Genomic DNA, 13,817 nt, shown 5'->3' with positions numbered 1-13,817 from the left:
AAGGCAATATAGATAAGAACCTGCATGTAGCCCGAGTTGGCAGACAAAGTTGTGTATTATAGTTAACATTTTGTTGATATTTGTAATGAACTTGGCATAATTTTCACCGGGATTGTTTTATTTTTTCCTCTTAACTGTCTTCGGCTTGTTTGCTGTTGTGCTGTGAATAAAAAATGTAGTGACTGATTGTTTGTGCCACATTAAGCAGATGTTGATCTTTCACAGGAACGAGTTTGAGGTGCTGCTGCTCTGTCCACAGAGTGGAAGAAAAAACAGAAAAATCATTAGCAAACATCCTGGATATCTGTACCAAAGTTCAGCCACCCTTCCCACATTTGTCACAGAAGCAAAGGACTAATGCAATCAGCAAAGGTTCAGCCATTGTTTAACATGTTATAGTTCAGTGTGGCCCTGCAGACCAACATTCCAACAAATATGCAAATACAATAAAAAGATCAAGTAACTAAAGTCAGAGAGATCCTATTTTCCACTCTACTTGTATAAATCATTTACCTTTTTAAGTGACTTTGCACCTCTGAGTGTGCTGTGCAGTGCCTGTATGTGCACCACTCTCCCCATTATATTTTTTAGCATGATTTCTTTTCATTAGCGCATTCTGTGTGCGTTTTAATCAGCTGCAGCACAAAACCTGCTCTACATTTTGTGGCCTAATTTTGCTACACTTTGATGTCAGCAGTTTCCCTCTCAGACTGTCGAAGCTTCACTCACCCATTCCTCCCTCTCAGAGAAGATTACTGGCAGTATCTGGCCACCACCGTGTTAAATAAGGAGGTTCAGGGTCATGGAAATTTCCCCAGTTCACCATGGATCAGTGTGGTTGAATGCCTTAGAGGGGATCCTGCTGCAGTACTGGAGAATCATCCATGTAGGGTTTTATGTTAAGATATAATAAAGACACGGGGATAATGTGATTTAAATAAGACCCGTTTTACTCCCATTTCACCTCTCTTTTCCCAAACTATCTCTTTTATTCTCATTGTCCTCGCTGACCCAAATACCCGTCCTTTCATCCAAAACATCTCATTCTCTCATCTTCCTCAACATATACTTACTCTCCTCTCCCTTTGGTGTGCAGTGCCTCTGTCATGCTCTGAGGGATTCACAGAACTGGGATACTACAACGGCACCGTGTCGCAGACGGACTCTGGTGCCCCCTGTCTGAAATGGACTGAGTTTCCAGACTATGTCATGCAGTACCCGGGCCGCGGCCTGGGTGACCACAACTACTGCAGGAACCCGGATCGCGAGTCCAACCCGTGGTGTTTCTTCCGACAGAACTCAGGAGCAATTGGCTGGGCCTACTGCGACTGCCACCAGGGTATATCCACAGACGCTCTGAACAGTTCATGCATGATTAAAAACAAGTTGACCTTTAAATGATTTCATTCCACATTTAGTGCTGTGCGCATCCCCCCCCAGCAGATTCAAATGAAACATTTGTTAGCTGTTGGTTAAGCTGTTCACAAGGTTTTCACACCAAAAAAAAGGGGAAGATACTCTTTTATGTAAAAGGTAATATCTGCAAAACAACTGCAACAATTCAAAATCCAAAGAAATTTGGTGTGTAAAGATAAAATTCTATTGATACTTGGCAGTCATGACTGATTAATGACTGAGCTGCAATAACGTGTGGACCCTTTGTGCACAAGTTCCTTAAACTGCATTATTTTAAATGTCCAAAAGGGGAATGTGACGCTGTTTTTCATTTTATTTATTTTAGTAAATATTTTCCTGATGAGTTTATATTCTCAATGCAAGTTTGAAGGGTTCTTTAAATCAGCAGGATGTTCATTTTGTAAATTGTGGCTCCAATTACAGTAAAACAGTCATAAACCGAACCCCAGTTCCTCTTGTAATGAAGAATAATTTCTAAATCTGGTTTCTGGCATGTAAAATCTAAACTTTCTATATCAGTATTACTCAATTTAAAAATAAGCCTCTGACTGGCTCAACAACCAATTTCTAAACTGATTAGAGTTCCAGGTATTTCAAATGTTACCAACATCTATGAACTTAATGTATTTAATAGAATAACTGCTTTCAAATCCATGTGATTGTGGGGCTTTTAGTATTTATTTACACTCACCTGACACTGAGGATCCCTTTTTTCCTTCACAACTGCTTCAGTTGTTTGTGGCTCAAATTCATCTAGATGTTGGAAACAATCCTCAGAGATGTTGGTACCTACTGACATGATAGCATCACATTAGTGATGTGAATCTCTTGTTCCACCACATTCCAAAGGTGCTCAGTTGGACTGAGATCTGGTGACTGTGGACTCACTCAGTCAGTTCAAGAAACCTGTTTGAGAATACCTGATCTTTGTGACTCAGCACGTTATCCTGCTGGAATGCTTTCATGTTGTTTACAAAATGTTCTCACACTAACATGTGTGTGTTGCAGCAGAAATCAAGACTCAATAGACCAGGCAATGTATTTCCAATCAAATGCAAACTGTAGCCTCTGTTTCCTGTTCTTAGCTGACAGGAAGGACACGCGGTGTTTTCTTCTTCTGCTGTAGTCCATCTGCTTCAAGGTTCTACATGCAGTATGTTCAGAGATACTCTTCTGCATACCTTGTAATGAGTAGTAGCAGGACAGAGGACGCTTCTGCTCACTACATATTTTTTCTTTTTCAGACCAGTCTCTGTAAACCTTAGAGATGGTTGTGTGGGAAAATCCAAGTAGGTCAGCAGTTCCTCAAATACCAGCCTGTCCAGTACCAACAACCATGCCACATTCAAAGTCACATTTTATCCACTTTGTGTTGCTCAGTTTTAACTTCAACAGTATCATTTTGATTAAATGCACTGAGTTGTTTCCACATGGTGTACCTAACAAAGTGTCTGTTGAGTTAATTTTATCTGATAAATGTAAATGCTTTTTAAAAAAACAAAACAAAACAGGCCACTGGTTTTGTGTCATCTTGTAAAACTGGTCTGCTGGGAAAACAAGTTTAGTTTTGTATAGCTATATATTTGCTATGAAACAACAGACAGCCACAGATGATTACGAGCTGTTGCATGTATTGGAGGGATTAGCATTTGAAGAGACAGATATTCCCCTCTGGACAAACGAGTTTAAAGGATGACTGTCGATTTTAGATACACCTGAAACCAAACTTCAAAGGAATGCTAATGTTTGTCTGCAGGATGTGTCAACAGACAAGTGCTTGATAAAGTGATGTAGAGGTGTTCAGTGCTGAATATTGAATCAAACAGTGGAGCTCTGCCAGAGATACGATCACAATCTAATAACTGAATAACAAACACCTTGATGAGCGGTTAGCCTCACAGTATGTGTGATGCCTGTGAAGACGAGTTTGTACTGAACTTATTTGGGTTATTATGTCAAAATTATGTTTATTATCTACTTGTGTTGCCATTGTGAATTTTTGAGTTTTCTGATCATTAAAATTTGCGTGTTTGTGATTTTAGGTGCTACACGTCTGGTTGGCAGCTCGATCTCTGGCAGCGGGCGAGTTGAGGTTTACCTGAACGGCCAGTGGGGAGCAGTGTGCGACTCTCACTGGACAGACCGGGATGCCAGTGTGATCTGCAGACAGCTGGGTCTGGGGTAGGTCGGATGAAACATCTGCTACGAGTTACAGTGACGTGTGACTGATGTAAAAAGTTCATTCTCACCGGTGACGTTTCTATTTTCAGCGATATCGGCACAGCATTGCAGCACTCTCAGTTCGGCTCGGGCTCTGGCCTATTTCACTACGAACGTCTAGGTTGCCGGGGCGATGAGAACACCCTGAGTAAGTGCCGGAGCAGGATGTTCGTCACTGGTGACTGTAGCCATGGAAACGAAGCAGCAGTGGTGTGCGCACCACCAGAAGGTCAGTGTGACTTCCACAATGTCGTGGCAAACGCACCTGCATGTTTCGGCCCATACATAAGAGGCACAGAGCGATTCGGTACCAATAAAATGTGTGTGAGAGCATTCAAGGTGGATGCTGCTGGATCTCATGCCATCTTTTAAACTCCTCTCAGGCAGTGGCCCTCCTCTGCGACTGGTTGGAGGTGAGGAAGACTTTGAAGGTCGTGTGGAGGTGTTTCATGCAGGAAGGTGGGGCTCTATCTGCGATGACCAGTGGGACGACAGGGACGCAGAGGTGGTGTGCAGACAGCTCGGTTTTGGGTACGTTCACACCTCCACCACAACTAGATAAGAGATGTATGGAAACATTTTGATCTTTGTCCTAGTTTAAAGGTTACGTTGTGAGCCTCAGGCCACAGAGACACCTACTGTAGTAGGAGAGCCACAAATGTACAGATGAAGAAAGCAAACACTATGCCTGTTTTAAATTGGCTTTCTATCCCCTATAAGGTCTTCTCCTTGTGCACCTCTGGACCAGGTCCAGAACTGCTGCTATTTCTAGATCACTCCCTGTATGTCCTGTTCTCACCACCTGGCAAGTTGACCCAACTTTCATGTCAAGGATCGTCACCGGCTCGATCTCTGCTCACGAATAAGAGGCCAAACAGTTTTTAGGGGATAAGTGTACTCCTAAAGTAGCAGGCAGCATATGTACTGCGGTACCTGCAGAGTCTTTTATGTCTGTCACATGTTCTCAGCATGAACCTGGTCTCATTGGTAAAGAGAACCGGGTGCCACTGGCACTGCCTAAAGATGATGAGTGCTCATGCATCCCTCAAAGTCTGTTTGCGACAGTTAGGTTAGAAGAATGAACTTGAGTAGCCCGCTGCAGGTCCCTGTGTCGGTCTGACAGTGAGCCTCCTGATTGTACAATCGTACTCAAACAAAGAAGTAGATAACGGTTCAGCTGCTGGCTTGTCCTTCTATAGCCTTGCCCAGCTCTCCTCTTGTAACAGCCCGGAGACACAGCAAACCTTCCTGTGATGGGACGTATGGATACGCCAGCCTGAAGGAACTGGAGCATCTGTGCAACACTCAGAGTGTAGTATTCTGTGGCCACCACCTGCAAAACCATTCTGTCACGAACCAAGGTTCATACACACAGAGTGGGGATCAAAAAGCAGACTCAATACAAAATTCACAGGAACTATGTACAGATTTATTTCTCTAACATGAATGATCAGGAACAACCAAGGGAACGAGAATAAAACTCAAGCCGAGGACCTGAAATTCCCTGGGAAGCTGCAACAGAAAGGGGAACAATTACTTGTGTGCAGGAAGGGAGAGAGTCAAAACTAAACCAGAATTAGAATGCTGTGGCTTACAATCAGAGTCAGACCGTGGGGCTTGGATGGGAGGGTGTCCGTGGGAGAGAATCCAAGGAGGGAGAGACGGAGACTGAGGGAGTTCTCTTGCACGCAAAACATGCAGGAGATGTCTTCAATTGCCAGACGGTGACCACTAAGAGTGACTAACGGACTGGCGTGGAGCAGCCATCCGCGCTGGGTGAAATAGTTCTCCGGTAATTGGTAATTAGATGGAATACAGGTGCGATGCTGTCGACCCAACCCGAGGGCGTAGCCACTGAGTCAACACGAACACTACCTGTTCCCACGGACCATGACACATTCCCTTTTTGGGACAGTTGTTGCTGCCTCTCAAGTGCACCTGTTGTCAATTTTATTTGCACTAAAGCAGATGAAATGGATTCACAGTGGTTTATGGTTCCAAATTGGAAAGATTGATATCCCTGAAGTTTAATTAACGTTGTGTATACTGTGATGTTTGTGTGTTCCCTTAATTTTTTGAACATGGTATATAAATATGAGGTTGTGTGCTGTGTATTGAACTCCCCCAGGGTCTCTGACTGCATTTACATTACTGTAACTCTTTGATGCATCTGATGGAGAAAGAGCAAACGGCACATTGGAAATGCAGGATTTTTATTAGCCAAAGCAAATGTATCACACCACCTGCCCTAGATGCCCGATTTGGCTCCCTGTGACTTTGTCCTTAAAGTGTCGCCTTTTTGACTCAGTGGAGGAGATCCAGCACATATCCCAAGTGTGCAGGTTGTTGCAGGGCTGCTCAAGGAGACGACCTTTAGGGGGATAGCAGCCCAATGTAAATCCGGTCCAGGTTTTTATGTGTGGAGTTGCATAACTTTTTGACTGCACCTTTTGGTTGTGCAGGTGTTTATTTGTCCCACTCTCAGTGGAAAGACTAATGGCACCACAATTACACAAGATTTACAGGTTTGCAGTGTGGCAACTGAAACTGACTGAATTGATGGGGCATTGTGGATGACACAAATATAGGGAACATTCAGCTCTGGAAATTTCACTAATCACTTTACAAACAGAAGATGCCAGTATCTTTAAAATCCCAGAAATGATCCCTCCATCCATCCATTCGCTTCCGCTTATCCTTTTCAGGGTCGCGGGGGGCGCTGGAGCCTATCCCAGCTGTCATAGGGTGAGAGGCAGGGTACACCCTGGACAGGTCGCCAGTCTGTCGCAGGGCTAACACACAGGGACAGACAACCATTCGCACTCACACATTCACACCTAGTGACAATTTGGATTATCCAATTAACCTATCCCCACAAGCTGTATGTCTTTGGACGGTGGGAGGAAGCCGGAGTACCCGGAGGGAACCCACGCAAACACGGGGAGAACATGCAAACTCCACACAGAAAGACCCCGGCCTGATGGTGGAATTGAACTCAGGACCTTCTTGCTGTGCGGCAACAGTGCTAACCACCGTGCCACCGTGCTGCCCCAAAAAAGATTTAAAACTGAATTATTTATCAGATGCCGTTGAGTAAGCTGGAGATGTTCAGGATTCTCCAGCAGAGCAGATTACAGTTTGTCTCATCTTGAAAATACTTCCTCACACACAGAATGTAAACCCTACGGAGAAGAAAGTGAAGATCTTCCTCCATGTTTAACACGAGGTTGCATTTCATCTCCCGAAACACCGGGGGACACCTCACCATCTGTGTTTGTGCGTGTGAATAATAGATGTCCTGACACTGATGCACAGGTTCCCACACAGCTGTGTACAGCTGTGCGCTGATGTGTTTTGACACGCAAAACAAAACGAAGCAAACTCGATTTGTTTTTCCCCACATGGATTGTATTCGTTATTTTTTGTTTCGCTCTGCAATAGATAGAGAATACGTGTCAAACATGTAGACACTTTGCATGCTGGCACTAGCTAACACTACTCCTCCCTGTGAACAAACAGCAGAGGAAGAAAAACTCAAATCTGTGACAATAATCAATTACAAGTAAGAGTTCTGCATTTAGTACTTTAATTGGAAGTGCAAGTTTTAAAATATAATGAGGAAAATGGAGAAGTAAAAACATTAAATGTAAGTAATGAATGAAAAACACAAGGTTTTACTTTTTTTAACTGATTAAAAAAGTAAATTATTACACTAATAAATAATTCACAAATGAATTGATGATTCATATGAAAGAAAATAAGAATTCTTTTAAAAATTATATCTGAGAGGCTGTAATTACAAATGTTCAGTATACATTTACCATCCGTATTTGTATTTTATTTATACAATGTTTATTTGTAAAATTTAAACAACACATGTTAACACGAGTGCATTTAAACAGAATGCAACTATACAGTGCATATAAAACGTTTAGCCACAGCTACCTTGCAGACCGTGTCCCTGGTTGGGCTTTTTAAAGACACAACATATCAATGCAAATATCAGATCAAACAGAAAACAGCAACAATGACCACACAAGCCATAATTTTGCCTGTTAATTAAAATTTTAAAGATTTGATGGCAAAGAGTTCAGAATCTGTGCGCCTTTTAAAATTTAAGAAGCTGTACTGAATAAATTTCACTGTATAAAATCATTTCTAGATAATTTCCAGCCCTTCCCTGCTTCCCGTACTCTGATTCCTCCTATTTTTTCATATTTATAAATAACAAATAATTAGTTGATGGTTTTCCTGCAACATTTTGTACAGGGTGGGCCATTTATATGGATACACCGTAATAAAATGGGAATGGTTGGTGATATTAAAGTCCTGTTTGTGGCACATTAGTATATGTGAGAGGGCAAACTCCTCAAGATGGGTGGTGACCATGGTGGCCATTTAGAAGTCGGCCATCTTGGATACAACTTTTGTTTTCTCAATAGGAAGAGGGCCATGTGACACATCAAACTTATTGGTAATGTCACAAGAAAAACAATGGTGTGCTTGGTTTCAACGTAACTTTATTCTTTCATGAGTTATTTACAAGTTTCTGACCACTTATAACATGTGTTCAATGTGCTGCCCATTGTGTTGGATTGTCAATGCAACCCTCTTCTTTAGGACTTTAATATCACCAACCATTCCCATTTTATTACGGTGTATCCATATAAATGGCCCACCCTGTAGTTTGATATGTTTTACTTTTCTTTTTAACAAACCTGCTGCATGCTATTTTTAGGTTAAACATCACTTTTAGCACAAGCAGAAGCACAAAAGGGCTTTTTATAGCAAGCTGGGATTAAGAAGACATCACAAAAAAAAAGCAGTTTATTATTTTGGATGATTTTATTTATTCAAAGAGTATCTTTAGAGTATTTTTTGTCGTAGTCGTGTTTTTCAGAGTTATATCCAGCAGACTGACAGATTTTGTGTCAATGAATCGTCCTCCTGGGAAAGCTGATCGTTTTGTGCGACACTGTGTAGCTTTATCAATGCCAAATTGTTGGGTCTAAACATGCAACCCTGCTGGAATCAGACCACGAGAGACTGCGAACAGAACACAAGATCCACTCGTACGTTTTACTTCCAAGGGGAGACTGCGCTCAGAGCTAACACAAGCACACCTGTAGCCAACTCCAAAGCTCCAGTCTCCCCTCACAGCTTTTACTCCGTTACACAACCTCTCACCGTAAAACCCCTGTGGTGTATCGTAAAACCTAAGGCACTGTGTGTGTGTGCATGCATGTGCAAGCACGTGAGTGCATGTGTATGTGTCTCTGCAGATGTGACTTCCTGCCACACAATATATGCTTACAACTGTTCAACCACATTTCCTAGTTATCCAAAGGTCATCTCCCCTCACCTGTATATGGCTTAACCCCTTTAATGGTTCGCCATATACAAGCACAGGCGAGCCCCTAAATGGCCGGGAGTAACCATCCCTTACCAGATAAGGAACCAGAAGCTTTAGATGGAATGTGCCTGCAGTTAAACACTATACCCTTCTCTACCATCCTGCATGTGGGGGAGGAGAACAGAAGAATATCTAAACATGCAGTTTAAGACAAGGTTTACAAATTTAAGCACAACAATGACAACATTTAACAATTCACCCCAACACAAATGTTGTGGGACGACAGTTTTGTACTATTCACTGTTTGGCTGCCTGGCAGCATTTTATCTGATCCCTTTGTTTAAGTAAAACTGCCATCACTTTAGATGTTTGACTCTGTCAGTTAACCTGATAAATAAACTGAGGTGTTGAGGTAATTGGTTTTTAACTATTTATTAATGGCCTATTTATTCTCAGGTCCCTCTACTACCCTCTCTGCTCCTTTAGACAATATACTTATCTTATCTTAAGTAACCTTCTGGAAAAACCTGTGTGTGTGTGTTTGTGTTGTAGTGGTGTGGCGAAAGCCTGGTCCTGGGCTCACTTCGGTCAGGGTTCAGGTCCCATCCTGCTGGATGCGATGAAATGCACAGGAAATGAGCTGTTCCTGGATCAGTGTCCTCATGGCAACTGGGAGCAGCACAACTGTGACCACATGGAGGATGCTGGGGTCTCCTGCAGCCCTTATACAGGTACATGCACCCAAACACACACATACATATACACAGTCACACATAGCAATTGTACACACTGATGAGCTTAAAGCTGCTATTTATAGCCGCTGGGCTCCGAACATCAATAAATCATTACTGCATAGAGCAGCAACATCCTGTTTGTGACAAGTAGGAACAGGATTTATGTGAGCCGAGCAGTAACATATCAATACATGTGACCAAACTCCAAAAATACAGATTTTAATATTAATTTCAGATGTAGCATCTATAAAACAGAATCTTCCCTTTGAGAAAAGAGGATCTGATTTTTGCTTATAACCACAAAATGTTTCAGACGGTGTGGTGCGTCTGGTTGGAGGAGACAGTCCCTGGGAGGGCCGAGTCGAAGTGTTTCATAACGGTGACTGGGGGACGGTGTGTGACGACCACTGGACCCAGCAGCATGCAGAGGTGGTCTGCAGGCAGCTGGGTTACAGGTATGAACACAGTTTTAGTCTTTTTGCATGCAGCTTTTTTCAGTGAAAATTGCAGCTGCACTCTTTGCACCCCAAGTTTGCCATAGTTACAACTAAGAAGACTGCTGTTTGCATTTTGATCACTTTATAAGTAGATGATAAACTCTTCTCATCTCCAGGGGTCACGCTGAGGTCGTATCTGATGGGACGTTTGGCGAGGGCGTGGGCCTGATCCTCCTGGACGATGTCCAGTGCGAGGGATCTGAAACCTCGCTGCTGGATTGCCAACATGGGATCTGGGGACGGACCGACTGCTCCCACAGCGAGGACGTCGGTGTTCGCTGCAGAGGAAGGTCCGACGAGGAGACTAATGAGGTGCCGGTCATTGCACCTTCCACAGGTGAGTGATGGGGATGATTTCATGCAGTAGTTTAGGATGAATCAGCCGATTTGTTTTTTAAATTCTGAAACATTTTTAACTTTTGGGATAATTTTCCTCAGGATCCGCCCTTTACACACCTCCAATATATTCTGGTAGTGTCACATAATGCTTTTAAGTGAGAGGGAGTCAAGTAGACAAATACATTCCTGGGAAAATTTTCGCTGCTGGATCCCTGCTTTGTGTTATGAGCATCTTTTGAGGCAAACATGTTTGTCACTCAAGGTTTTCCACTTTTTATGATTCCATCACATCCTTCCTGATAGTTTCGGCAGTGTCCCACCAGGAATTGACAGATTCTGACATCTGTGAGACCTTATATTGAGGCGATGGCTGTTATTCTCTCAATAATAACTGATAAACGCTAAAAAAGCTGCAAAGAAAACATAGTCAGAAATGCATAGGAGGAATCTGCGGTACTGAACAGGCCAATTGGAGTAGTCACAGCTGTTTCAGGGGAGTTATTGCACACATACGACGCAGATTGAACGCAGAAGTTTAAACCAACTGTAAGTCATCATTTATATACAGCCTTTGTTGTGAACAACTTGAGGCTACCGCCTTGCCGAAGGACATTACAGCAGCAGCACTCACCACTTAGATTTATTTCCCCAAACTGGCAAACCTCCAGAGCTCTCCTCCTCACCCTTTAAGCCACTCATGCCCAGTGTTTGTATGGACAAAAATAAAGATCAGGTTTTAAAAATAATAACTTGAATTAAATTTACAAAGATATATTTCCTGTCTCAGAACATAATCACAATTTTAAAGAGTTTATTTTCTTTTTCATATAGTGGAAGAAATAAACCAGTTAAACCAGGAGTATCATTGCACCGCACTGCAGAGATTTGGTGGTGCTGAAATTTATTTTGCCACAAAAGGGCAAGATGTTGCTGCAGGCCGCTGCTCGCATGCTGCCTGCCTTCCTTGTTTAAACTGGTGTTTTTCTGTCCAAATGGTTTACATGTCACATGCTGACAGCTGTGAAAATAAAGCGATGTTACTGGCTCTGTTCTCCAGAGGTCCTGCTTCTCCTGTCGACACACACAGTCCATTAGAATGAGAACAGCGGCCGGATAAAGAGACACTGGATGACATTTAACACCGTCAGCGGACATACAGCTACCGTCTCTATAGATGCGCAGGCATGAATATGAATGAGCGTTGTTTTTCTTTTTTTTTTTTTTGGTTAGGTCCCCTGGTGCGTCTTGTGGGTGGCAGCAGCAGGAAGGAAGGTCGAGTCGAAGTGTATCTCCATGGTGACTGGGGAAGTATTTGCGACTCAGGCTGGAACGATCTGAACGCAGCCGTGGTGTGCAGACAGCTTGGACACAGGTTAATGTTTGTGAGGGTGAATGAGAGATGACAGTTTTAGTGAAAACAAAAACATACCATAAAGTCACATCTTCTTGAATGTGTGTCATCCCCAGCGGTCGAGCAGTTGCAGCTGGAGGGTTTGGTCAGGGGAAAGGACCCGTCCACCTGGACCAGGTGAGGTGCACAGGGAAAGAGGAGTTCCTAGGCGAGTGTCCCTCTCTGGGCCAGAGCATCCAGGGCTGCAGACGAAGGGAGGATGCAGGGGTACGGTGTGACATCACGCCACGAGAATCAACGGCACAGATTAAGCCTGAAGAGCCGAGCTGTGGGCTGAGGAAGATGGCCGAGGAAGATGGCAAGAGGAGGAATCAGGGAGAGGAAAACATACTCAGGTAGGGGGAAAAAATCAGGTAAAACAGAATTAATGAAAATTTAAACCTGTTTTGCTTCACTTCTCAGACCATTTTCTCTAAAATATTCTCAAAAATATTCTCATTGGTGGCTTAACTGGATAGACAAATATATGTATATACACTCAACAAAAATATAAACGCAACACCTTTGTTACTGCTCCCATTCCCCATGGGATGGACGTAGAGACCTAAAATTCATTCCAGATACACAATATAACCATCCCTCCCAAACAGTGGTCACAAATCAGTCCAAATGTGTGGTAGTGGGCACATCTGCTATATTGAGATAATCCATCCCACCTCACAGGTGTGCCACATCAGGATGCTGATCTGACATCATGAGTAGTGCACAGGTGTACCTCAGACTGCCCACAACAAAAGGCCACCCTGGAATGTGCAGTTTTGTCTCACAGCAAAATGCCACAGATGCCACAAGCAATGAGGGAGCGTGCAACTGGCATGCTGACAGCAGGAATGTCAACCAGATGTGTCGCCCGTGCATTGAATGTTCATTTCTCAACCATAAGCCGTCTCCACAGGCGTTTCAGAGAATATGGCAGCACATCCAACCGGCCTCACAACCGCAGACCTCGTGTAACCACACCAGCCCAGGACCTCCACATCCAGCAGGTTCACCTCCAAGATCGTCTGAGACCAGCCACCCAGACAGCTGCTGGAACAATTGGTTTGCACAACCAAACAATTTCTGCACAAACTGTCAGAAACCGTCTCAGGGACGCTCAACTGCATGCCCGTCGTCCTCATCGGGGTCTTGACCTGACTCCAGCTCGTCGCCGTAACAGACTTGTGTGGGCAAATGTTCACATTCGATGGCGTCTGGCACGTTGGAGAGGTGTGCGCTTCGCGGATGAATCATGGTTCACATTGTTCAGGGCAGATGGCAGCTGAGAATGTCCCAGTTCTTGCATGGCCAGCATACTCACCGGACATGTCACCCATTGAGCATGTTCGGGATGTGCTTGACCGGCGTATACGACAGCGTGTACCAGTTCCCACGAATATCCAACAACCTCGCACAGCCATTGAAGTGGAGTGGACCAACATTCCACAGGCCACAATTGACAATCTGATAGACTCCATGCGACGATGTGTTGCACTGCATGAGGCAAATGGTGGTCACACCAGATACTGACCGGTTCTGGGTCCCCAGACCCCCAATAGCGCAAAAAACTGCACATTCCAGGGTGGCCTTTTGTTGTGGGCAGTCTGAGGTACACCTGTGCACTACTCATGATGTCAGATCAGCATCCTGATGTGGCACACCTGTGAGGTGGGATGGATTATCTCAATATAGCAGATGTGCCCACTACCACACATTTGGACTGATTTGTGACCACTGTTTGGGAGGGATGGTTATATTGTGTATCTGGAATGAATTTTAGGTCTCTACGTCCATCCCATGGGGAATGGGAGCAGTAACAAAGGTGTTGCGTTTATATTTTTGTTGAGTGTATATACAGTGGGGCAAAA

General features: G+C 43.7%; 1 protein-coding gene across 1 annotated transcript in view; it reads left to right on the top strand.

Moving 5' to 3' along the window:
• Positions 1-13,817, top strand: part of LOC101476544 (neurotrypsin) — a 37,703-nt gene that overhangs the window by 15,570 nt on the left and 8,316 nt on the right. The window contains exons 3-11 of the mRNA XM_004556616.6: positions 1,097-1,339; positions 3,459-3,597; positions 3,687-3,865; positions 4,020-4,167; positions 9,542-9,720; positions 10,037-10,178; positions 10,337-10,557; positions 11,790-11,931; positions 12,027-12,305. Coding sequence (XP_004556673.1) covers positions 1,097-1,339; positions 3,459-3,597; positions 3,687-3,865; positions 4,020-4,167; positions 9,542-9,720; positions 10,037-10,178; positions 10,337-10,557; positions 11,790-11,931; positions 12,027-12,305 — 1,672 coding nt within the window. The remainder of the gene's footprint in view (positions 1-1,096; positions 1,340-3,458; positions 3,598-3,686; positions 3,866-4,019; positions 4,168-9,541; positions 9,721-10,036; positions 10,179-10,336; positions 10,558-11,789; positions 11,932-12,026; positions 12,306-13,817) is intronic.

The sequence above is a fragment of the Maylandia zebra genome, linkage group LG8 (assembly GCF_041146795.1).
Source record: "Maylandia zebra isolate NMK-2024a linkage group LG8, Mzebra_GT3a, whole genome shotgun sequence".
Classification (NCBI taxonomy): domain Eukaryota; kingdom Metazoa; phylum Chordata; class Actinopteri; order Cichliformes; family Cichlidae; genus Maylandia; species Maylandia zebra.
This window is presented reverse-complemented; position numbering and strand designations above follow the sequence as displayed.